General features: G+C 39.0%; 1 protein-coding gene across 1 annotated transcript; it reads right to left on the reverse strand.

Annotated features, from left to right (window-relative positions):
- Nucleotides 1-526: 526 nt before the first annotated feature.
- Nucleotides 527-27,184, reverse strand: CLPTM1L (CLPTM1 like). The gene is made up of 17 exons (XM_032119555.1): nt 26,902-27,184; nt 25,868-25,968; nt 24,280-24,469; nt 23,372-23,514; nt 21,390-21,468; nt 17,436-17,553; nt 15,931-16,025; nt 14,345-14,429; nt 12,884-12,987; nt 11,481-11,546; nt 10,486-10,536; nt 9,756-9,838; nt 7,883-7,917; nt 7,552-7,607; nt 7,425-7,469; nt 4,225-4,340; nt 527-2,830 (listed from the first exon to the last, which is right to left on the reverse strand). The coding sequence occupies exons 1-17, from the start codon at nt 27,082-27,084 to the stop codon at nt 2,752-2,754; spliced, it is 1,629 nt and encodes a 542-aa protein (XP_031975446.1). The 5' UTR covers nt 27,085-27,184; the 3' UTR covers nt 527-2,751.
- Between the last annotated feature and the right edge of the window lie 524 nt (nt 27,185-27,708).

A 27,708-nucleotide genomic window follows, 5' to 3' on the forward strand; every position in this document is an offset into this window, starting at 1 on the left:
AGTGAAGAGCTGTGCAGGAATAGAGCAGAGTCTCCGTCACAGCTCGGCGGCACTGCACCACGGGCCATCTAAACCCACAGAGTCCAGCCAGCTGCCTTTTGTCACTTACATCCTTAGAGAATCAGACTGCTGGGGTATTATGCAGTGCTAAGTCCTGGGAAAGAGCAGCTTCCAGAAGCATAGGATGGCTTTCTCAATTAATTCTAAAACAGCCCCAACCCAAAATCACAGTAATCTTTTAACTTCCAAAGCCATTAGAAGCCTAATGAAGATGAGACTGTGAGATGGTCACCTAGTAGGTTACAGCAGGAGATCCCATTAGAAGTGAGGAAATTTTTAAGTTACTCTTGGACACTTAAACAGAGTCTAGATATTGATAATCCAGTGTGAGCTGGTACAGAACCACATTTTTAGCTGATGCCATTACCACAAGTGGAAAGTTAAAACATGTAATTTAGTATCTCCAAAGTTACTACTTACAGTTTTTTTATCACCTTTCTTTCCAGTAACAAAAGGTAACTCTTTATCCCATATGCCAAGTCTTTTATTTGGAAACGGAATGCATAAAACCATGACTTGAACAGGAAAGTCCTGCTCATTTTAAAGACTTAAAATGTTCTAATTTTATATGCTTTATGACTATTGTATAGGATATCATGAGGTCAGTGTCAAGAAATGCAAGACAGAAGACCAGTACACTCACAGTATGTAAAGGTGCAAGAGCAATTTTTCAACAGCTGTGCACAAAAATGGGCAATGAAACATCAAAAATACCCAAATATGATATTCTGGACTTTGAGAAGCTACTCTAGACGAACCAATGACTTCATTGTTTTGAAATGGCACAAAAAGGGAACGTGCTATATGCATTCTTTATATCAGGAAAACTTTTCACATACATTTAACTTAATGTGAAATACTAGTTTGCTTAACAGCAAAGAGCTCATTCCAAACAAATTCAAAACAGGTACAAGATACAGCAAATGCAACCCCAGTTTTGCATAGACTTACTTGGGTGTGTTTAATGCTAAAATCAATAATCTGTAGTTACAATTAACAGCATAAAGAGACTTTAACATGAACAGGAGATAAATATTCACTTCAAGACTCCTTTCCATTGCCAGCAGTGTGTAAGGAGGACTTCAGTATAGGAAAAACTAGTCTGTGGCAAAATACAATAGGCAGGCATATTTCCTTATCTTTTTGGGACCCAAATATTTATATGTTCAGACTTTTGCAATACAGAACTGGATAAAATCCAGTTCACAAAGTAGTTGCAGACCACAGGAACTGACCGGTGTTTTTCAAAGTTATTCAGTGAATATTTTCAATTCATGACAAATTGAGGTTAAACAGCCTTGCACAAAGAGCATGCAATTTAATAAACTTAAGTATCATTATTTGTAAACTTACTGACCAAAGCAAAACTAGAATTGGAAACTACAATTCTGCCTTTTGGATTTTTATAACTGTATTTTATTTGCTGCTGAAAGGAATGCACTCCATATTTCCCCTACTGTTACTAAGAAACTTGCTTTTAGAAATCTTTACAAAGATTTTAAATTTAAATTTTTTCTAACCATTTTTAAAAGTCGCTTCTAGATATAGCTGTGGAGTTTGGATTTTGGTATAATAATTCAACCTGATTATTTTTACAAATTTGAAAGAAACAGATCAAAATACTTCCCTCAATGATTCCATTCCCATGGAATTTTCGATTATATGAGAGGTACGAATTATTCTTTACCAGGCTATTTTTTTTTCTCTGTATCTGTGTAGTTTGTTGAACCTCTACTTGAGCAAAACAATTCCATTTGAATGATGTGTGTTTCATCTAAAAAACAGGATGGGGCAAGGAGGGAGAGGTGAAAAGACTGAGGAATTATTCCCTTTGAAACATGACAGAATTGGCCTAGTAGGTCACTGCAGTACCAAATGATGAAGAATTTAAGAAGCGTTAAAGAGACTTTCCCAGCACATAACAATGATTTGCACTACATGAACACCTGGTATGCCAAGAAATCAGGTCTGTCAACAATGCAGAAGGATTTCTATAAACTTGCATACATATTGAAAGAAATCATGTTACAGTTTTTTCACACCTTCATTCAATTTAAGGAAACTGAAACCCTCTGCCATATTGCGGGCCAAGAACATGGCGGAATTTGAAGTTTAACAACACCATTTGCTTTATCCTATATTTCCAACAATATATTTTTTTAGCTCTGAATTCACAATTTCTACAATTTCTAACTCCATTATCACATTATCAAATGAGAATGATTGGTAATTAGCATATAATCCAATACTATACCTTTTATTTTTAACAGCCTCCAGTTTGGCAATAATTCTTGATTCTGCTGTTAACACAGTGTCTTGTTTTTTCAGTTTTCATAGCCTAGTGGCACAGGCACCACAGTTTCAGTTCGTGAGTGTCTTAAAAACACAGATTTGGATCTTAATTACAATGGTCAGGATGCTTAGGTTTTCACTGAAGAGAAGCTGAAATGAAGGAAGTTTATATAATGTCATCTGGCAGACAGCAGACCTTGTGAGGACAGAAGAGGGTCTTGAAAGAGGCGGGTATCAAAACTAGATTTTGGCAATATAGAAGATGTATTGTCCATGTAGTTCTGTCATAAGCTTTAAAAATACTCTTATTAAATAAGTTTTTCCTTCCTTAAGACCAGGTAATACACAAAGCGAGTAAGAGTCCAGGGGTCAGAATCTTCTTCAGTTCTTAGTTATTCTCTATGAGCTTTTTTTTTTTGACTTTTCTTCGTAAGATTCTCCATACTCATTTACTCTGCTCTTATCCACAGGATAAAGCCTGGCAGAAAAAACCCAAATCATTAGTTACATTACAGTCTCCTATCTGAAGGAATTAAGTAGTTCTGTCATGCTTAATTTTAAAAGTTAATTTCTTTGTCATCATATTCTCTATTCCCATTTGTGGCAAACCCCAACATTTTTAAAGATTTGTACAGACATATCAGCTTCTTCACAATATGACTTAACCAGTTGTCTCATAACAGGACCTCTTAAGAGATGTATTAGCTCCCCTAAAGCTTAGCTGGAGTCTTTTCTCAAGCAATCCAGGATACCTCTCAAACTTGAAACCAGTGCCCAGCCCCTATCAGAAGCTGCTGACCTCTTAACTTCTACAAAAATAGCTCAGAAGGGGACCTATTTCACTACATTTTGGTGCAATTATATAAACCCCAAAATGAAGTCTGCAGTTAGTATTAATGATTAGTTAGATGTACATATCTGTATTCTGGTAGAATGTGAACTTGGCTTAGAATTCTTGTTTGCTCCACATAAAAATGTTTCTTCTTGGCAATAAGAATACACTTTCTGTAGCTTCACTATGAACAGTATTTCATAAGTACTGCATATAACTTTCTTCCCCATCTGATTTTAGTTACTTGAAGAATCTGAAACTAGACAGACACTTAACTTACAAGAGAACCTGGTAAACTGTGTTTGCAAACTAGATAAACAGAAAAGCAGAGCAGGGCAGTCCCCAATCAGGTAACAGCCTTTACTACTGCCCAGCAGAGCAACTTGGAGAGCATGCCTAGGACACTGAGCACATGGAGATGTGGCCCTCAGCAAGGGTTAGAAGCCCAGAACTCTTAAGTGGTTTTGTGAACAAAAGCTTAGGATTTTCTCTCCTTCCCCTTACCTCAGGTATTTATGTCTCAGGTTTGATTTGTGGTTGGTTTTTGGTTTGTGGGGTTTTTTTTTGGTTGATTGTTTTTTTGGTTTTGTTTTTGCTTGTTTGGTTTTTGTTTGTTTGTTTTTTGGTTGGTTGGGGTTTTTTTGTTGGTTTTGTTGTTTTTTTCTTTTTTTTTGTAACTTTCAAAATCTGGTGAAAAGAAGGCTGTTTTGGGGAGGGAAAAGGGGTTACTGACAAAAATTCTGAGTACTGTGAGAAGAGGAATTTTTTGACTACTCAGTATCATGTCCAGGATTACTGTCAGTTATGGGAAAATGTTTCTGTCCCTCTTACTTGTATTGAGATCTCCTTTGCAGGGTGCCCTGCTCACCATTCCTTTCACTAGGCATATACATAGCTATCATTATCCAGACCATACTATACTATACATTATTACAGTATAAAACTTCAAGTCTATCCCAATCTATAGTTCTTTACAACAACAAGACAGAACCATCTAACAGCATTGTAAAAACTGTAATGAACATTAAAGGAAGTCATACCATCTTTGGTAGAGATAGACCAGGAACACAACATCATCTCTAAAGCACGCCAGCCTATGAGATGTTGGCATAGTGATGATAAAAGCAAATATATCATCAATAAAGGTGTTGAATGCCTACAAATTAAAGAAAAGTATGCTTCAGTTGGCTGTCAAGAAAGGAAGTTATCAGTCATACAAAGTTACAAGCTTCCTATGTTTTTCTGCAGGAACACAGACTTCTTCCATATTTATAACAACACTTAAAGGTTATGCTGCAAAACTAATTAATGCAAACTTTAAAATGCATTCTTTTAATGAAGACCATGCTGTCTACTACAGACCACAAGTTACAAGTAAAAAGGAAGTAGGACTGTTTCAGGTAAGTTAGAGTATTTTTATGGGAGGGGAAAAACACAGACTCAATTTCAGAGAAATCTTCAAAAGAAACTGGAAAAACCCCCACACTTTTGTTCATTCATTACTCAAATGACAAGACTTACAAAATGTCACTTCACTTTCGTTTTCTGCAGAAATTTGTGTAAAATTTGTTCATTTATTGCTCTTTAGAAGATTAACTTGATAGCCTTGGAAAGACTTCAAAATGTTTTCAGTGCTTTTCTGGAAGTAACCATATCTTGAATAATTTTCTGTATCACTTCCAATCAATTAGACATACTATAGACTCTATTTCTGCAGCAATAATGAAAGGTAAATTAACAGAAATGCAACTCCTCTGGATCTGGCTCTCACCTAGAGGGAGGCTGCATGCATCAACTACAGTGCACCAGCTCTAGTGCTCATATGTTGCAATAAAATGTTCCAAATCACTAAAAACATCAGGAAACAAATTCAGCAAAGAATATGCACAGTTGGGTTAACAAACTGAGTCAGTAATGTGGCTCCCTGCAGTTTTAGCAAGCTGTACATTAATCCATACTATAAGAAGGGGGGCAAGTGATATAAGCACAGGATTTACTCTACAAAATGAACCAATGTTTATATGATGGAACAAAACACCAGCAGAAAATGAGGGTGTTGGACAAGAGAGAGTTCTGATTAGTTACAACAGAAGAGCTCTTTCTGTCAGGTCAAAGCAAACCCATCGATCTGAAGTGACTGAGGAATACAGATGGCACTTTTCAACCCTATGAAAAGGTTTGTCATGGAGCAAAAATAAAAACTTTGGCAAGCTGGAAAAGACAGCCTTTCCAATACTTTCCAATACTCAAGTGAGTGATCCTACAATGACGAAGGGAAGAAAAAGCTAAATGCTCCATCCTTCAGGCACACAGGCAGTCTTCATAAGCCACTGCAAGTGAGTGCACCAAGGCAACCCATCCAATAGTGTTTAGACTGGGTAATTTTTTTTGAGATTATCTCACTTGAAGGTACTCCTCATAAATGTATGAAGGGCATAAACGTTAAACCCACAGAAACTGAAAAGTCAGAGGTCAAATTAAGGAAAAATGATCACAGATGAGCCCTCAGACTCTTCCTTTCACTTGAAGTGCAAAAGAGAGCAAGCAACTTTAAATATCCATTAAAAAAAGTCAATTACTCCCTCCAAAGCTCACAAAGTTAAACATAATTGAAAACAAAATAGACTTCTTTCTCCATATACACAAGCTTTTGTTGTGGGTAGCCTAAATGCTACCATAAATGCTAACCATAAATGCTCTGTAGAAAACGCTGTTCAGCAAGGTTGTACTGCTTAAAAGGTTACTTGCTTGAATAACCTCCCTTTGTTGTTTATTTAACTGCTGATGTCTCGGCTCAGTTATTATCTCTGGTGAAGTAGAATTGAGAAATTATTTCACTAATACACCTTCTGCTCCCTCCTCTTCAGAAACATGCTGATTTGCCTAGTGTATGCCCGAAATACTGTGTTTATTGTTATTTTTGTCTCTATTTCCACATCAAACACTGTTTATTTGCTATTCTACTACCAGCTACATTTCAATCTGTTTTCCTAGATGCACCCTGTTTCCTTAAAACATTAAGGCAGCAGAAAGTTAGACTGTTGCTATAGGCTCATAGAGATGGAAAAGCCTTTAAAGTCTCTTTAGATGTATACATTTTAGGTTTTTTGTCCCAAATCTTCTATTCAGAACTGGATACCATTTCTTGAGCAGTTTTTAAACTGCTCCTTTTAACTGTTCTGGAGAATTGTAATATAGCAGCACAAAGGAAAAATAAAAGCATTTATGAGTAGAAGCACAAGTAAAAAGGGTACATGTTGATGGCATCAGGGTCTTGATGATCCCAGCACATCCAGCCAGGGTTTCTCAGGACACGACGATCAGGAAAACAAAGTACAGTACAAAAATCCTAATGACTGAGATTGGTGGGAAATGATAGAGTAAAAACACTACCAGCTCTTTACGGGTACAAGAACAAAACTAGCATATAGTTGCCATTGAGGCAGAACATAGGAGACATGGGGACTTAACAGTGGGTGTCCCTTGTTATCCATATCAGCACAAGGAATCCTGACTGGGACACTGGGGTCTATCATCTTGGTGTTTGAATACTACACAAACCACTTGGACACACAAGTGGGTGCTTGTGGATACACAGCCATCAAAGGGTTAGTGAGCTGATTTTGTTTTTCAATAAACTCACCTTCCCCTCCAAGGTCTGCTACCGAGCTTGACTGCAGCACTGCATTATTTCCTACCAGGGCAATCTAAGCAGTGGGGACACCACAGTGCAGTCCCTCTTTCCCCATGGAACAACTCCCCTCATACTGGGTTTGCCCAGAAGCTCACAATTACCACCCTAGCACAGAACAGTGTGTACATTACTTCAGTCTCTGGTAGCTCCTGGAACTTGCCAAAATAAGGTCTTCAACCATCCCTAACTGTTTCTTGAGAACTATCCCTTGTCAGTGATGCATTGACATCTTCTTAAAATAATGCATTTAACTGAGACTGACAAATTTATCTGCAGGACCAACATCTGCACTCATGCAAGACAGCTGACAGTACAAAAAGCAGTATTATCATAAAAACTAGGATGCAAGTATTCTCATTATATGGAAGTCATTATGAAAAATGAAAGTCAGTGGTTTTTTTTGGTTTTTTTTAAGGACAGCTGCAAACAAGTTTAGTTCTTAAAAAAAACGTACACCATCCTTCAGCTACTTCTTATTAGGCTGCTTTTTACAGAAAATAATTTTCAAAAGGACTGCACCCAACTTTAAATTAGAGCTTTACTTACTTTGTATGTGAAAGCCTTCCATGGTAAGTGTGCAACAGATTTCATCTAGAAATAAAAAATATCAAATTGTAATAAAGTCTGCAAGAAGAGACTAGGAAAGTAGACTTTAATCACATTTCAGTCTTACCTTGTAGTTTACAAATAGTTGGGGCAGCATAAACAGGAATCCAAAAGCATACACTCCTGAAGAGAAAGTATGGAAAAAAAACCAAATGCACAGATGTACATCACACATAATTAATGATTTGCACTTATTTTTTCCTGAAGAGAGAAGATGCATCTAATTCTTTTGTTCACTTTGAATTGATTCTTCTCCCTTTTTCAATCACTGTGATAGTTCAATAATAAGTTATTGCTCTGTATTACATGGATCCAAATGACAGCAGTTAATATTCTGCTTTTGAGTCTGGCCTTCATTTGAAGAAATATGAATAGAAAAAAGAACAGAAGGGACTCACCATTGACAAAACTGTTAATCAACCAGGAGTACCAGCTGCAAATAAAGAAGAGAGTAGAGTTATATTTCTCTTCAGCCAAAATTATAACACATCCTATACACGACTGTATGCTGACTACTCCAAGAAATGGCTATGTTACAAATTACTTCATGCAAGAACTAAATACCTCACATCTTCCTTGGATTAGGAGGGGCTCCATAGAAGGTACTTTAAGCAAAGGGTATTTATCAGTCCATACAAGAAGTTTCGAGAGGTTTATCACCTGTTTTTATACTTTTACAGACTATTCTAAGACTTCTGTGTCAATAATCAGATAACTAATATGAGATAATACTGTGCACTGAACCCTGACTGTATTAAAGCCTGCAAAGGTAACACTGTATTCTAAATATTAGAGACACACATAGTATATAAATATACTGTGCCACTCAATATGGCACAGTAAAGACTTGTCAGATTTCAAACAACAAATACCATTCAGTGCAAACCATGACAGTAGGTACTTAAAAAAAAAGGTAAATACAAGGAATCTATGTTTTTCCCTCCTTACATCTAATAACCCTCCCAGATGTTCAATGGAGCACAGTCTTAACAAAACAATGGCAGTACTACAGACAGTGATTGAATTCCATACTTCTGCTTCCAATCTTGAGAACAGCTAATAACTGTCATGCTCTGGTTACATCATTTAAAATTAAACTTGCACTGTTGTGTTACTAACACATTAATAGCAACATTACCGTTGTAGTAGTATTTCCGTAATCCACAAGCATTTAAAGAATTAATCAGAAAATATCTCCAAGATTAAAGGATAATCTACTGCCTAGATTACTTGTTGTCACATTTCCTTCCTGATTTAACAATGGCAAGACTTCTGTATTCTATTATATGAATTGTTTTCACTTCCTTAAGCTGCAGCTCATAAAACACCTGGAATATAGTATTTTTGAATACTAAAAAAATTCAAGAATTTTGTCAGAAAAGAAGAATTTTAAAATGCTGCATATTTGTTAGCTGCTTACTAAGGCAAAAACCTTTTGAAAAAAACCTGCTTTTCAAATAGCCCAGAAATTGCCCCAGTTTCTAGTATGAGTGTTATGGCTCATGTGTGCAGCAACAGCTTAAAATAACATTACAAAGAACTACTACTGCTTGTTTTCTCCCATCCCATCTGGGCCTAAGAACTATAAAAAAAATGCCTACATGGCCATCACTATGCTTATGTTTACAGACTTTTCCTACAACAAAGTCTCATGGCTGCACACTTGCTTGCATCTCTCCAACACAAAATGAACTAGCTGTTTTGAGTGCAAGGGGACAAGGGTCTCACTTGTTCATCAAGCATTGTGTGTCCAGCTCTTGCTGAAGTACTACTATGGTGCAGGAAGTCCATGGCTCTAAAGGAATAAAGAGCCCTTTCTCAAAAATGCTTTTGCTTGCTTGCCATCCTAGCTATCGTGTTTAGGAGCAGAGGAGCCTCTTGTTCAAAGAAAATAATTTTGTCAAAGTTTTTGCTTCTCTCCACTATTGGACAGGTTCAACCACTGAGTTTCTTTCATCTCTCCTATCACCAACTGGTTCTCTGAGCATCAATGGCAGCTTTCTTCCTCTTCTTCTGATTGACAGCTTGCTCACGTATGCAAGCTACTGAGTTCTATACTAAAGTAATATCAGGTTACTTGTAAAATACAACAGCCTGTTGCTTACAGGATGTTAAAAAACCATCTAGACTCTTCAGCTTTAGATAGACAGAACAAGGAAGTTTCCAGTTCCTGACTTATGAATCAAACTAAAACAACCAATTTCCATAACCACGTAGAAAAAATGGGGAATGTTTCAATTCCATATAAGATAATTTATAGAGTTACAGTACCTTTTGTATTTGACATTCAGCAAGGAGTAACCTGCACCTCCAATACACAGTGGATAGAGCAAATATGACAAGTATTTCATAGCCTAAGAGACAAGGAAAATAAGTTTGTTAGTTCACATTTTATATACAGCAGATTTTTCTTGGCATTAAACAGAAGACAGCGACATAATTTTTCCCTGAGAATCTTGGTCTATTCCCAATTGTCTGCTATCATTTCCACTATGCTTCCAGTTCTAGTGGTGGTGGTGAAAATTCCAAAGCCCAGTTCAGACAAGCAATCACCTTAGAGCATAGGCACTAAGGGACAGCACAAAGATCATGTCTAAAAGTAACTCCCTACTTAACACCAATGCTGTCACCTATGCCTAACTCCTTTCACAAATCAGGAACCACATGAACTTTCCTTCAGTAAAAGTAAGAAGTACAAATAACAAGTACAAATATCAGCTTTTGAATTTGTGAGTGACCTCTCTTCATCTAAGTCACTTGCAATTCTGCTTCTCAGAGCAAGGCTTCAACCAGATTCAACAACCGAAAGGATTATTTTGCGGTTTCCTTTTGTAAATTATCAGAATGAATCTTCACTACCTGATCATCTACACAATGATGATCAACTTGACAACTGTGAGAACATGGAAAATACATTTGTAGAAAAAAAGAGCAAAACAAGTCAATCAACAGGTCACATATACAGACTTTGTAGATCCAAAGACATAGAATTCCCTCTTACCTGGGCATCATATTCCTCTGTTTTCTTTTCAGAGTCATTGTATGCACCAAACTGCAATATATACAAAAACCATAATGAAGTCAGAACACAGAGGGAAAGCATTTGCTGTCCAACCCCCTGCATTAAGCAGGTAACAAAGCTTTTGTAAGCTTCTATGTAGGAGAGTCATACATTGTCCTGTGCAGCCTTCTAAATACAGGCAAAAAGATTAACCTTTCACCTCATATTTTACACCAAATTTCCAGGCTTCTTTGCTTAGAAAAATGCTGTTGAGACAGCAAAATTCACAAAGCAAAAGCAAAGCCAAGTAGCTAAAAATGTCAGATAAAGGAAGCATTTATTACAAACTATAATCATGGAGAGGTCGGTTATGGATTAACTCCACATGTCCAGAAATTCTGCCTGCTTAAACACAGTTCCTTGATTACTGACATAGGAACAAGCAGAGCCATCAGTCGCTCCAGACACCTAGATTTCAAGCAGCACAAAACCCCAGCACTTCTTGTGAAGAAAACACTGAAGATAGACAACTGTTTCTCCTACCAACAACATAAACTTTCAATGTAGACTGAACTTTGCCACTGCATGTTCTGCAGTCTCAGCACTTCATTTTTATCTAGAAGAATCATTAGGTTCATGAAAAAGCCAGTTTCTTATTTCAAAACATGATGTCACTTAAGAGTTGCCTTTCCAACACAGTGGCAGCAGCACAGTCCCACCTATTAAGATTTAACAGGACTGACAGAGAAGTTCTGAAGTTTCTTGCACCATAAATATACACAAATAGCTGCTTTTTCTAAAGAACTCAAAGAAAGTAACAGGTTTGAAAATGCTCATCCTGCTATTGGATTAAGCCATTCATAAAGAGATGTACACAGGAAACTTCTGTAATTTTTAAGAAGTCTTGACTTCACTAAAAGTCAAGTTACACAGTGACCTGGAAACAGATGGATGATTCAAGAGTGTAATCGTTAACAGGGCAATGTCTACTATACCTGAAATTTGGGTCTCAAACCTTGCCATCTGATTGTCATTTTCAAGGCTTTCTTCACTTTCCAGAGCTGTGATTAGCAAAAACAAAATGTGCACATAAAAGATTATACAAAGGAACATCAGGATTCAGATAATTAGAATCAAGATCCCAGAACACCTATTTTAAGCACCCATTGCATAAATCAGTAGCAGCCTGATTGCAGCACACACTGCCTGTGTCTACACAAACCAAATGCTGTGTCATCAAACAAGTACAACGTTGTGAGCCTGTACTATTAAGTCTCTTTATCAGATGATGTACTTTAAGTGAAGTAATTTAGTCCTTCCACGATATCTGGACTGCAGTGCCTAGGTGAGGTTAGCACCAACATGCCCCCCAGGTCAGGCATTTAGAAAATTCCCCAGCAGTCACCTGCCAAGCAAGTTTTTACATGCCCTCGATGAAGGTGCCTCAGAACTCCTGATTAGGTTGGTGCTTACATAGCCATTACCTTTCAGTAGTGGACTACAAGCAAAAATCAGTGAATCCACTGAATTATTTGGTTAATTACTGTACAGCTGTAACAGCCTGACCCTAATGTAAACCAAAAGTTTCAGTTCACCTGAAAATTTACTCACGCACCCACATTGCTATACAGATTTGACAACTTAGGCAATGCAGCACCCCAGGAGAGCTACAGCCCATGAAGCTTTTTGTGGACAAGGTTTATTTGTTTAACTTTAGATAAACCAATATTCTCTTACTCACCATATATTCCAAACAAAAAATAAAAAGGGGAATAGGGTAAAGACGATCCTTTACTGTTATCTCTGATGCAAGTAAGAAAATTCTTACAGCATCAATGTCACTATTAGTACTGCATGAGAAACCAGGAGTAAAGAACAAGCTGTGAAGAAGTTCTTCCTAGCAAATTCCTCTGAGATGTACTGTCCATATGATTACTGTCACTTTGAGACAACTGTGCTACCTGCAACCCACTGACTAGACGAGGACTTGCGGAATCATGCACACAGGCAGCAGCCTCCTCCTCTTCCTCCTTCCCCAATCACCTCAGTCCTGACACTGTGGGCACACAGCCTACTCTTCCACAATGCTTCCATGCAGGCTTGTTGACATGGTTGTACTTGCTTGGCCAGGAGTGAGGCCTACCAGATGATGTGATAGGTGGAACCTCAGCATCACTCTGTGTTTGGTTTCTACAGTATCCGCTGGACCATCCCAGAAAAACTGGTACTTCCAGTTTAGTTATTTGATCAAGGGACATAATCTCCTCTGCTACTGACAGCCAAGGACATGCAAGCTACAGCAAAATTTTCCAGGAACAAGTTTAGCATTCTTTTTTAATGTAAACTATGGATGTTGCTGCAAATACTGGTATCTGGTGCTACAGCTTTAAGAACTCACCTCAATCACTGCACCAACGCCTGCGGGGATCAGTACCAATAAACTTGTTTGTTCATCCAAAAGGAAAAGAAATATTACCACAGTACTAAAGCACCGCCAAAGCACTAGACAGGAAAAATGAAAATGGAAGGCTTGTTAATATTTAAATGAACAGCTGAGATGACAGAAGACTGATGACCTATTTAGTGTAATTCTGTCTTACACAGTTTAAGCATGAAGTTATTCTGATATACTTCTGATATACATATTCTGATATACTTCTTGATATATCTAGTGGTCCTAGAAACAGCCAGTGGTCTCCAGACAAATAGGGAACAAAAACATTTTATGCAATCTTTATCACAGGAGCTGAAAGAAAATTGGAACATTTAATGAACGCTTCTGTACTTCAGCTATTCAGCAATGTCTCAGTACTATTAGGAACTACATGGACATGATTCGTGTCACTAGGAAGCCGAAAGGCTGTGAGACAATATAATGTCACTCTTTGAAACTCATTTATTGTTTATAAATGTTAAGTCTTTTCAATTTGACTTTACTGAGTTTTGAAACTGGCAATTGACTCTTATTTCTGAAACTCCATGGACCGTTTTGAATTATTATGAACTTTCTGGCATACACATGCCAACAGCAGTACAACTGCTTTAGAAAAACAAATGCACTCTCATAAAAATGATACATGCATTTTCTACATGAGAAAAACATGTTGATCATCATAAATTTTTTTTTCCCCCTGGTACAGATAGTCCTTACATGTTTTAATCCATCTGTCAATATGACAGAATTAGGGATAGTCTCAGAGGTCAAGTGACTCCAGGTTTATAATTTTGCTTTATAATCAAAATTGGAAAAAATCTATTGGAAAAACCTCCATCTGTTTCTAGGAAGGCTTGGCAGGATGCCAGATCACTAGGTTTCTCTCATCTTTCTGATAAACAAATCAAATCAACCCTCCCATGCTCTCCCCCTCCCCCACCCCAGGAGCCTCTATTGCTCCTGTTTACATCAGAGCCCAAATCAAGCAAGAGATTACACTACAGCACCTTCCACCCACAAGTATTTTGGAACCTGTAGTTATCTAGAAGGAACACAAGGGACTCGTAGAACAGCATTATCCATGAAAGCACATTCTCTCCACCCACAGAACAACTTCTGGTCTTCATTCTTTTGTCAAAGTACTTCTCTGTTCCTTCAGTAAGGAAAACGTGGTAACTGACTCAATATTAATTCCTAATTCCAAGACAGTCAAACCTCAGAAGTGAAACAAGTGCTCAAGAGATACCTGAGCACAGAACTAACAAAGTTAGAACCATCTAACTGTGCAGACTGCTAGCCATCTCTTAAAAACCATCTCATTTTGCTCTCTCTGTGAACCTACAAAGTGTCAACTTAGAGCAAGACTGAAAACACACATCATAAAATAGACAGCGTATAGACAACACTTTGCATTCTAGTCCATACCTGCTTTTGTTGACATCCCAATCATGCTCCTCTTTTTCTTCCAAAAACTGATGTCATTTTTAAATGCAAGGAAATCAAAGAGAAGCTGCAAATAGGAAGAAACATACTCATTTGCTTGAAACATGCACTAATTAGAGACTGAAAATGTTAACAATGCATTCAACATGGCATTAAAAACCCCCATTTTAGAAGCTACAGAAAAGAAAATTAAGATCCACAAATAAAAGCTAAAAAGAAAAGCTGTTTCATAAGCCCATCCTCTAAAAGCAGTACAAAATGACAGGATGAGTTTCAAATACTGCTACCATTGCAATGCTGTACAAATCACCATCCTGTAAAGAAAGTCAGGGACTCAGTACAGGGTAACTCATCACAGAGGGTGAAGAACGAGGACCCAGAGGAACCACACACCTCCTTGAGGGACCACAGAAAGGCACACTAAATTAGACTGAAAATGCTCTGCATTGGACTGATAGTCAATTTAGGTTTGGATAATACCAAAGCTTTAAAAAAAAAAATCATACAATATAGCAAGCCAGGTTTCCTCTGTCAATCTGTACTTCCAGGACCTTTTAGAATTCAATTTATTTGTAGGAAGCTTTCTTATTTTCTTCAGTATTTTCATTTTGTATATTTTTCAGTATTTCCTTTAAGCATGCAGTGTCTTAAAAAAATTCGAACACAGATTCCAAAAATTCTTGCGTCCATGGATTTTAATGAGAAAGTTTTCAGTTGTTTTTGTGGAATTTGTTTGTTTGTTTATGGGAAGGGGTTGTTGAGGTTTTTTTAAAATTATTTGAGAAAATGATCACAAAAGAAAAACGTATCAGAAAAGCTTGTCCCAGTCTACAGATACTTTGCAACCTGATAAACAGAGTGGAAAAATTAAATTAATATGTCATAGAAGTCTAAGGCTTTCCAATCAAATTAACTGTATGTAATGTAAATATAAAGACACATAACATTCCAGGCAAGTTCTTATCTTTCCCAGAGTATGGGAATTATGTTGAGTGTAATTGCAGATTACAAAAATGTTCAGTGTCTAAAATCAAGATTCCAATTTAGGCCAATGCTAAGAAAGAGACAAACAACAACAACAACAAACCATGAGTGCTCCACACTTTACAGTAACATTTTTGAAAGGAATTTATTTCAGCTGATCTAAATTTCTGCAGGGATTAGAAGTAAGAGACTCAGACCCTAGTACAGGTGTTCCAGCTATGCCACTGCAGTGGTAAACCTTGTGAGAAGTCAACAAAATTTAAACCAATGTTGACAGGCATATTAATTCTAGGGACTTTGGTTCAACTACAATGTAAAAAAGTGATATTGAAGGTAATGTTTCATATTTCAGTCAAAACTGTTAGTTTCTATATAATTATCTCAAATTTCTGCCTTATTTAAATTTTTCATATTAATTCTGTATTGGAAATAGAGTTGACTTGTACCAGAAAATGGCTCCATTGCTCTAGTGAAATTGCTATTTTCAAGAATAACTCTTAATAAATAAAACAGCTGAAAGCCAGACACACCCCCCTCCTTTTTTTTTTCGTATTATGTACTTCCTAAAACCTAAAACCACTTACATGGAATGCTGCTACGAAGAATGTCAAAGCCAGAAAGTACAAGTTAGTATCAACAAAAATTCCTTTTACTTCATCTGCATCCTTTTCTGAAAACCCTATGAAAAAGAACAAGTCACTGTGCAAGAAGTACCAGACAGTTCATTGCTGTTATGCTCAAGTCCAATATGAAAGGAATCTTACGTCACCTGCACAAGTTTTTTTAAGGAATCATAAATCCAAAACATGATGGAAGCTTTACTGGTAAAATCCTAATCTATCTGTATTTTGGCAAGATATATGGCTTGCCATAAACAAAACCCATCAGTTACAAGCCTTTAACTTATATAATTACAATGTGGTTTGTAACGTGCCTTTAACATGTTGAGTAATTACAACCTAAGCTGAACACCTGACAGACAAATGGCAAGACACAGGAAATCATTTTGGCCTGAGTGAGAAGTAAAAAAAAAAGTTTTTCAAATTGACCTCTGAACTTTAGTTTGATAGATAAGAAGAGTGAGCTCCACATCAAAAGTTGAAAAATGAGAAAAAGGACTACACTGTAAAGCACAACAAAAGTCAGTGAGAAATATGGTCACAGATGCAACATTATGATTGAAGTCCACAGTTCTCAGAAAATACACAATGCTGTGTTTATGGCAATGGTGCTTGAGTTCAGCACCAGCTTACTTTGCCATCACAGCAAGAACGTGGCCATTTTCAAGTGATTTTGGAATTTTGCTACTCATCTAAGGTGACTGCTCCAGAAATTACTCCAACAGGAAATTTTCAAACCTTATGTTTCACTACCTATACACTTATGGGGAACAAGCAGCATCTTAGACAGGCTTTTTTTCCAGGCAGAGGAGATAGTCCTGGGATGAGAGGTCTTGCTATCTGTGCCTTTCACAAGACAACTGAGGCATGGAACATGAAAATTTCAATTCTGAGGATGCTTACAAAAAAATTATGGAGAAGTGATGGTGGACAAAGGCCCTACACAAACTCTGAGCAAGCAATTACTTGATTATTTCAAGACCATTATGTTTAGCAGACATACTTGTAGCTTCAATATACATTAGCCTGAGCTAAGGAGAAGCAGTTGGATTTTACTTAGGATGGCCTGCCTGTATTTCACCGCAGATATATGGCTACAGTGAGCAGCTGTATATAAACCTTGTATCAAAGCCTATGTACCACTGATCCAACTTTTCTGTTCCATGGATCAATTGGGGAAACCCATGATGAAAATGCTCTTCTTGATTATGTCCTCTTATGCTGTTACAGAGTACTATTCAAATAAAATTCATTTTAAAAATGATTAATTCACCTCTGTATTCTTGTTCCCTACCACATGTCAACATGTATTTTTATCTTTAACTTAAGGTGAAACAACACAAGATTTGTAGCATTAAACCTCTTCACCAGCTATCCAGAAAAAGAAGTGTCATCTATGTATATAAAAGACACAAACTGAGGGGTTAGGTTGTGGTTTCTTGGCTTGAAGTCATTAAAGGTAAGCGTACCAAATTGCTGGAGGGAGTACACAGCATCCTGCATGTGGATCCAAAATCGGAGTTTTCCAAGAGATATTTTGTCATATGACACTGTAAGAGGTAGCTCTGTTGTTGAACGATTTATAACCTGCATTTCAAAAAGACATAGTTTCATTTTAATAGCAGAAAAATGGCAAGAATTACTTCCATTCATTTTTTATTAAATAAAGTGATTGTATCACACTATAGTTTAATCACACAATTTTAAGAACTCAGATTGTTTTTTAAAGGGAATAAGATCTTAGACTTCTATACCATGCTTGAAGTCTTTGCGTTTTTTCCAAGAAATGTTTAAATTAGCAGCTTGTTCTGTTCAAGTTCCTATAGCAACCTCACTGTTCTTGTATATAAATGCCTCGGAGATGGCAGCATAAAGTGGGGAAAGTGTGCTTAAGATAATTCTTTTGACAGCTCTTCTCTGAATGTACACACTGTGATCACCTCAACTAGAATATTATAAAAAAAAACCCCCAAAACTCAGCCAACAAATAAATTGTAGCCCAAAAGCCACAGTCAGAAGTTTACTACATTGAGGCTGATTTTGAGAGAAATTGAAAGGATAGGGAAGCAAGATGATGCCACTAGCTCAGACTAGTGAAAACACCACAGCTAAAGCTAAGTAAGATAACTTTGGGATCTGGGGTATCACAAAAACTTTCTTCCTGCCCCCCAAAGAATACATTTCAGCTAATCCTACTCTATCATCTATGCGTTACTTAAGCTGGAAAAAAGAAGTCTTAAATTGCCTCAGCTCCTTCTGCATGACAGTTGTCCATATCCACCTCTCAAACAGGTTTAAAAAAAAAAAAAAGAAAAAACCCCTTGTCCTCTCAGATGTTAGAATACTCAGCAGCTACCTCAGTACAAGTTCAGGCAGTATGTTTTACATTTCCAAGGATAGCTCAGGACTACAGATGAGCAGACACTTTGCAAGAATTCAAGACCTACTGCTCCAGGCTCCTAATTACTCCCAATCATAATTCCCATCTCAGACCTGCTACTCTACACTGCATCTCTTTCTACAGTAATTAGTTAGCTGACACCTAACTGAGGTGAATGGACTTCTTCTGATTCTTGTGACACAGAACATAGTTTTAGGCTCCCCACCTATCAGTCAGATGTGAACTGAGGGCTACGTTTGTTCTCCCATTCGTTCTTTCCTCCAGTAAGTACAAACAAATCTCAATCTCACCACCCTCCCAAGACTCTTTAAGCTTTTCAGACAGTGGCAGAACATGCAGGCAAATGAGGGTGAGGAAGGGAAGCTGAGAAAGTTTTACGAATACAGCAGATAGAAAAGCTTGAGAAACTAGAACAGTGTCAGGGATCTCTGGACTGAACAGAACAGAAAAACAAGTGTGGTTAGAGCCAACTGTAGAGAACGCTGGGAAGATTCTACAACTGTTTACCAAAAACTATATAAACATCTTCCAGACTGCTTCTCCTTTTCAAAGGATCCCTGTAATTCGTCTCATTTCAATTTCTCAGTCTATCAAAGACAGCATCAACATATATGGGAGAAAGGGAAAAGAAATTTTACCTGTGGAGGATGAACAAGCAACAGAAATTTTGCAACTGCTTGGGTAAGCAGCACGTGGCAAGTGCACTCTCCACAGACAAAGAACTACTAGGGTGGAGTTAGGGGTAGCGTAGAGAGAAAATTGGATTGCAATAGAAGACAGAGATGGAAATTCTAAAATCAAGTTAAGATTAGAAGAATGAATTCTTTCTCAACATTCAGCTAAAAGCCCACAAGTGGTGCCTCACAACCTCGATGTGTGACGGTTGCTAAGCCTTTGAAAGCAAGGAATGACCGAATCCCTGCAATACAACCTACTCTTGCAGTATGGCATCAGAGCATCACACGTTACTTCTAGCACTCTACTTAATCAATACTACAAAACAGTGTGCAAACACTGCAAGTAAGTTCAGTGGTATGAATTTTTAAATGATCTCTTTATTAAATTCTGTGCAATCCCCAAAACCCCAGCATTGGCAAGCACATTTAAGAACATGAGGAACATAATCTCTACACTGCAGTACTTACCACAGAAGGCCTACATCTTGATCAAAATCAGAGTCAGTTGACAATCTATACAGCCCAGCACAAGCAGGAAAAATGCATCTTTAGCTCCATGATTTTAGGTCAGGCATAGAAAACAGACACTGTCTGTGCCCCTACTTACAGCAAATGTTAACCTGGCTCCACCAAAGCTGCACCACCTTCTTTCCTTACTCTTTCCTGCTCTTCACTTACCCCTCATTCTCTCACAGAATGTTTACTACAGGACCACTCTTGCTGCAGGGCTTAAGAGCCATTAGACCAGTCACTACTGAGATATCACATAAACCACTGCTGAGGGCAAAGTTGGCTGCTCTTAGTGGAATAGCCTTTGCAGCACTTCCCAGGATCTTTAATGACTTTCTGAGGCAGTGAGTTACAACAGCATTAACTGTGACATGCATGACAACTGCAGGAATGTCATTAGTAACATGAGAATGCTGAATTTATTTGTGAACAGGGTACATGACTTGACCAGTTATTAGTTCACATGAATGTACTGAACTGGACTGGATGAGCTGTGATAAAACTTAAAACAAAGGACTACGACCACTAATAGAGATATTACAAACGTGTATCTAAAGAAATACTGGACAAAACTATCTGCTATCAAGACTTGTAACAAATGTTCACGAGTTTATTTTGTTGTACAAATTTGGGGTGGAAGAGACGCAAGTTTGTAAAGATTCTCCTGAACACCAAGTAACAAAATTCTTGGTCTGAGCGAAAGTAATGAACTGGATAGACAATTTAGAAAGTTTATGGGAAGTTGACATCTACCAAGGCTTCCATCTAGAAGATGGAGAATCCAGACGTGCTCATTTAACAGTTTTGTGACATTCCCCAAGACTGCTGTTCTCAGTAACTCCAATAAACAAACTCCAGTCAGTGCAACTGAAAAGAACTGCAAAGCTTAACTAAGAGCTGCTAAGATCAACATGATTTAGATATAGGTGACTGCCATGTGTAACCTATAGCAAAAGAACTGCACGATTTCCTACAAGAGAAGAGTTGGGCAAAAACTGAATACAGAAATTCTACTTAAATTTATAATTTTTTTTTTTAACTGCTGGAGTGACTGAACATTAAAGCAAGTTGCCCATATAGGCTGTGGCCTCTCCATCCTTAGATATAACCAAAACTCAACTGGAAAAGGTCGTGAGCAACTCACTCTATGTGATCCTACTCTGAGAAGGGGCATTGGACTAGCAATCTCCAAAAATCTCATCCAACTTCACCCTTCTGTAGTTCCATTACTGAAGTTTCAAAGTCCAGATTTATTTGAGAGCACAAAATCATTGGACATACTGTTAACTCCAAGCTTTCAGGTGCTCAAGTTACTCTAACATGACAGAGAGCAGCACCAAGAAATTTAACCACAAGTGAATTTTGAAGAGGTAAGAGAATAGCTACTGACTTCTCTCAAGTGTAGCTCCACTATCAGCTGTGGATATGTCAATATGCTTATTTCCCTTGAAGGTATGAGAAGCTACTCTGGGGTGCTAACAGAGCTTCTTCATCTTAGGGAGTCAAACTTCTGAGGAGACGGCTCCTGCTGCTGCTGGTGCTACCATGACGTCCTCCATATCCACCCAAAAGGCAGAAGCCACGGAATCCAAACATCTTTGGTGGAATAGAAGACAACACTTGACAGATACTTCTGCCAGACAGAAGTCTCAAAACACATATCCAGCTTCTGCAGTTACCACAGTAATCACATTAAGTTAAATGGTCATTGAGTCCTTTTGTGCGTTTATACTTTTTCATTACAGCAAGCAACCTATGAGAAAATCTTAATTAAAACAACATTGAAGATAACTGTTAAAACGTTTAAATGTAATTAAAGGTATTCTATTACTCACCATCAAATCTTTCACTCTGTTGCTTAGCTGATCAATAAATAATATTGGAAGGTAATGCACTGTCTTCCCCAACTGAACCCTAGGATGTTTAAACATGGATTTTATGACTGTAGTGATCTAAAAAGAAAACTACTTTTATTCAAATTAGCACTCTTTCATCACTTTCAGATCTACCCATGTAATTTCCCACCATCTTGTCAGGCACATTTTCTTTTAACACACAGCAAGAAACTAGCCACTAGCCTAGAATCAATCTTTCATTGAAAGATATCTGTACTGAAATATTTTGTTTGTTTTTACTCTTCTGTAGAAGGACAGAATAAGCAAATAAAAATACAAATGAGATTGGTTGTGATGATGCTGAAGCTTTTGCATGACCAAGGGAAATTTAGAAGTCTGTGGAAGAGAAACATGCCAAAGTTTACTGCCACATATTTGTATCCTTCATCACAAATATCCCCCTCCTACTGTGACCATGACACCTCTCCACCATCTCCCCCACTCCTCTGTGCCCAGCAGGACATCAGTCACATGCTCTAGCCCACATGGGACCATGAATGTGATGGCTGATGCACAAATGGGAAGGCCAGATACTACTGCAGGGAGCATACAAGGAGCAGAAATCTTCTCTGCCATCTACACAAGCTCTCATTTGGATAGCTCTACCACCTCACCAACCTGCACGAATCCAGTTAAAACTTCCTAGCCTTCAAGCCCTCTATCAAATTGATTATTGTAAAGTTATTAGCAAATTATGATCTACATGCAATTGCTTTGTCAGTATCTTAGAGAAGTATTTAGCCCAATGCCCTAACAGACACAAATTCTTAATGTCTTCACTAAAAAGGCAGTCATCTACACTGTGATGTTCTTGGTAGAAATCTAAGTAGCATAATGGAGACTTTTAAAGGCTGAAAGTTGAATTTTAGCTGTCAACAAAAGAAGGAAGTCTCTATGCATGCTAAGAAAGACTGCATAATAAACACATAATGTGCAAGAGTAACACAGAAAAGTACTAAATTGAGGTTCAGAAATAGTGCTTGGTTATTTAACTGAAGTGATTTCTATGTAATCACTATGATTAAAGCTATTGTTAGTGATATTGCAGCAGGTTGTTCCATATCCAAACTATTTTCCTGTATAATGCAATAACAAAACAGCACCAATGCAAATCAACCAGAAAACATGTCCTCATTCATCAACCCCACTCCAACAACCCCTTCTTGCTGTCTCGGGTCTATTTTATGAGTTACTAAGTTTATCTCTTCTCCTGGGAAGCTATCCCAGAACCCCAGGGTCTGCTGGTAAACCAGCTACTTCTGGATTTAAGTAGAGAAAGGCATTAACATACAGCTGCACAAGCCTATACAGCACTACTTATATGCTTGATACTGGAAGCGATTGAAGTAGCTGTGAGTAGAAGCTACTGCCTGCACCTAGTGGCCTAAAAACCCATCCCTGCTTGTTAGTATTTTCTTGAGGAAAATGACATAATGTAGGAACACACAGTGTCAAAGTAAAATAAAGCCAATCATAAAGGGAGAAAAAAGTTATCACAGGAGATCAGCCATGCCTCTTCAGCACTTCCAGTTTGTACAGGTAACTCGTAGATGAAGGATAATTGGAAAGGGTCAAGGGATGGCAATTGCTCTGAAGGCCAGAAGGACAACTGGAGAACAAATGGGTTTCAAGCCTGCTGTAGCATTTTACCTGTATCTTCGTAGCACTGCTTTGCCTTACTATGATAACTCCACACACAGAAAGTATTCTAAACTCTGAGCTGCCCAGGAATCAGGTGTCCCCAGTAAGGTTTTCTAGTACATAATACTTTAGTAGCAATTTGTCACTACGAAAATGCAAGCATTTTTGTCTCTAGGTGCCCACTTAAACGTAAAATACGAAAGAAGGTCAGGGAGGACTTTAGAAGAAATGTGCCATAAGTTTATAATAACATATCTGACAAAATTAAGTCATTGACTTACATTTTCATGTAACGGTGAACGTCAGCAGGGAGGGATGAGCCATCAAACACAAAATCTTCCACCATGACATTTAAGGTTAGTCTTGACCTCCAGTGAGAGACAGGTTCATCCAGGGCATTGGTCTGTTTTTCTGCTTCAATTTGCTTTAAAAAAAGAATAAAAATACATACTGCTAACCAACACAAAATTTTGAACAGGGTAATAATCTAAGTCACAGAATCCAGGGAGTCATTAACTATAATAAAAATCAGAAGCCCACTAAGAAACACTTTACCGTAATTTTGACCAGATCAAGTATTTTGCTCGAATACAAAATAATGGATTATAAAGGCCCACCACAATCTGACACTGAAAAACTTCAGTGTCCATTCACAGCCTTGTTCATCAAGAAGGAATATTCACCTAATTAATCTTCATACCTTAGGAATGTGGATACTAATAAGAAAAAATCACTTTGAAAACAGGACTGTACAGTAATCAGATGTAACTCCAAAACAGTCCAAAGGATGTGAATGATCCTCCAAACATTACCTGTTTGTCTTCATATCTTATTCTGCTATTTTACAACAGCAAAGCATATTATTTCACATTAATTCAATTCACTATAGAAAGGAGCACCATGCTGTTACAGAGCAATACAGTATTTCTACAAAAAGCAATGAATCCTTGAAGCAATTATTGTTAACTAGGGAAGTACTTTAATAACTAGTCAGTGTTTTAAAGTGCTCTGCCTCTGCTCTGCTGAATAGTCTGCTAGTAGCATGATGATCAAGAAGAGGATTTTTTTTTTCCCATTGTATCATCATTAGTTTAAAGATGCAAGCACAGCAATTATTAACACTAGAAGTGTCTATAAAAGAAATTACTTATTTTGCAGATGTTATTCTATAGATGGAACACACACCTACCTGTGTGGCTGATTCACCAGTGAGCAAATTAATCTCTTCTGGTTTGGGGACCATGTATGTGGTCAGAGGGCTTACTATATGCACCTGCTTACCATCATGCCATGGCAAAATGCCAGCATGATGAAGAAATACAAATGCATATAATGTGCCATTATTTCGGGTTTTCTTTGGTACAGAGACATTCACTGTCCTAAAATACAAAATAAATACATTATGAGATGACATAGCACATGCTGAAATATTTAGCTATTACTAAACATTTGGGTTGCCTGGAACACAACAATTACTTCTGGCTGACATGTTCCATGGCTGGATAGGGTCATTTTTTATACTCCAGTACCTATCACAATATTGTCTCATTTGTATTTTTATTTGCATTTCCAAAGTTTTACTATCATCTTAAGATTAGTTTAATCTTTGTCCACTTCATAATTTACTGCCCTAGATAACACAAGACTGCATCATCTTTTGTTGCTTTTCTTTACTGATAGGTCACAGGGCCAAAATATGACAGCATTTGTAAAAAACAGCCTCCCATGTGCTAAATATGTATCACAGACCACATACATGATACAAAGTTTAAAAAGAAAATCACAAAGTTTTGCCATGCACTTTGCATTAATAAAATATCTTCTCAGCTATGGCACATCAAGCACAGAACTCTAAACTGGAGCCCCAAACCATGAAGTCACTCCCCTTGTACTAGCCAAGAAATCATCCTACTTGCACCCTTGTATAATGCCTCCTCTATTCCTGTAGTCTTGCTCAGCTTATTCTGCTCTGAATACTTTCCACGGCTTAGCAGACCCTGTCATTAAAACAATTCTTATAAGGTCTGCCAGAGATGAAGTTTAATATGACCTAAACTGCAACCAACAAGTTCTTTAATCATAGAAAACACAGAAAGTGAAAGAACCTGGGAGACTGCAGTAAGAGAGTGAGAGAGTGAGGCAATTATTATAGAAAAACAAACAAACAAACAAACAAAAAGTGAGGCAAACAACAAAACAAGTGAACAAAACAAGTAGTTCCAGTCAACTTAATTGTACAAAGCGCCTATGTAGACGGCACTGTTACACTAAAAAATTTCTCTAAGGGCACAATCTTGGCACCTCTATCTGTTCAGAAGATGCCCAAACCCTAAATTATCAGAAAGAAAGGTTTTCTTGTGTGACTATTAGCAGAGAAACAGTTATGGAACAGCATGTTGCTGAAACACAGGAAAGGAGAACATGGTCTGACATCCAAGTCCTGTTCCAAGTCTGAAGCCACAGCAGTTAAGAACAAAACATAACATGTGTAGCCAGTGTCCTACCTATGTGATTAGAGTCAAGTCTTAAGCATTCCCAGGCACATTTGTCTTTAGATTTTCTCAATGGAAGGAAATTTTTACTATTATAAGCAAGGCACGCTTCTGCAAAATGTTTGCCTATATGGCTGAAAACAGCACGCTGACCCAAGCTAACCAACAGGGAAATCTACCTTGCTTCATGCATACTTCTGTCCATGTAACTCCTAGCTAGGATGCACACTTCAGAATTAAACAAAGAACTCTGATACCTTGGATACTACTGGTTCAGATCCTTACCTTTCAAATTTGGACTCAATATCAAAATCCTCCACATTCAAAACGAGATCTATATTACTCTCAGCACCAATGCTTGACCGTGTGGTAGTATACACGCTTAACTGAAACCAAAACACAGCACAGAGAAATCAGAGTTTGGAAATAAATTCATGCATCACTACGCTTAGAGTACAGGTCTGTCTTATATCTTCACTAATTCCCCCAGGTGCAGGAAGGCTGTATACGCAGCAAAAGAAAATAGTGTACTCAAAAAAGTCTTTCAGCTCCTTTTAGGGGCAGAAACACAGCCCCTAAGTAAATTTTAATGCGATGACCTGTTCTGGAAGTTGAAGGAAATGAAGCCATTTCACAGAATCAGAGAATTGTCAGGGTTGGAAAGGATTTCAGGAGATCGTCTTGTCCAACTCCCCTGCCAAGGCAGGTTCACTTAGAGCAGGTAACACAGAACACATTTAGGTGTGCTCAGAATGTCTCCAGAGAGGGAGACTCCACTATCTCCCTGGGCAGCCTGTTCCAGGTGCTCTGCCACCCTCAACATAAGGAAGTTCTTCCTCACATTGAAGTGGAACTTCTTCTGTTTTAGTTTATGGCCATGACTCCTCATTCTGTCGCCACTTAAAAAAGTCTGGCACCACTTAAGAGCCTGGCACCATCCCCTTGGCTCCCGTCCTTCGAGGTATTCACATAAATTAATAAGATTCCTTCTCGGTCTTCTTTAGACTAAACAGGCCCAGCATTACTTCCGCAAGGCTGCTCTAACCAGGATGTGTATGACAGCAGATATACGAAATCAATAAAAACACCCGAAGCCAAGTCCTACCCGTGCACCAGCCAAGGGCGCTCTCCACAAGGCCCAGCACTACGAGAGGGCGTGGGAGCGGCTGGCCCGGGGGGGAGCAGGGACAGCGGGCAGAAGCGGGGGCAGAGGGCACGCACAGGGACGGAGTGCAGGGGGCAGGGACAGGGGTGCTGCCGAGGAGCCCGAGACTTGGGCGGTGCGCCGGGGGGCCGAGGGCCGTCCCCGCCCCGCTCACCTGCAGCTTGGGCCTCCGCGCCAAGTAGGGCCAAACGCATCCCCCGGCCGCGCCGGCCGCGCCGTCCGCCGCCGTCGGGCAGGGCCGCGTGTAGACGATGCCGTACATGACCCAGCAGGTGTGCGCCACGTACACGGCGAACACGCCCACCACCAGGCTGGTGAAGGAGCTGCGGCTCAGCATGCTGACAGTGCCGATGGCGATGGCGGCGGCCACCCCCGCCCCCCGCCGCAGCCCCGCTCGGGATCCGCCGCCGCCGCTCGCGCATCCCCCACGCGCCGCCCACCCCGCCCCGCCCCGCCGGCCCGTCCGTCACTTCCGGCGGGCGCGGGGGGCCCCGCCCCTCCCCCCCCCCTTCGCTCCCCGGCAGCCGGGGCCGGGAGCCGCGCGCGCCCCGCGGGGACGGAACCGCCCCGCCCGCGGCGCGCGCGTTACGGTGCGGCGGCGGCCGCTAGGGGGCGCTGTGTGCGGAGCCCGCCCGCGGGGTCCGCTGAGGGCTTCGAGCAGAGCGATAATGGTAACAATGATAATTATGGTGATAATGATAATAATGGCGGTAATCACAGAGTCGCACAGAATCCATGAGGTCGGAGAAGGCCTCTGAGATCATTGAGTCCAACCTGTGACGTCAGCTAGACCATGGCACAAAGTGCCAGGTCCAGTCTTTCCTTAAACACCCCCAGGATTGGTGACTCCGCCATCTCCCTGGGCAGCCCATTCCAACATCTAATCACCCTTTCTGTGAAGCAGTTCCTCCTGAAGTACAGCCTAAACCCCCATGTGCAGCTCGGGACTTTGTCCTCTGAT

This window comes from Corvus moneduloides, chromosome 1, assembly GCF_009650955.1.
Source record: "Corvus moneduloides isolate bCorMon1 chromosome 1, bCorMon1.pri, whole genome shotgun sequence".
Classification (NCBI taxonomy): Eukaryota; Metazoa; Chordata; class Aves; order Passeriformes; family Corvidae; genus Corvus; species Corvus moneduloides.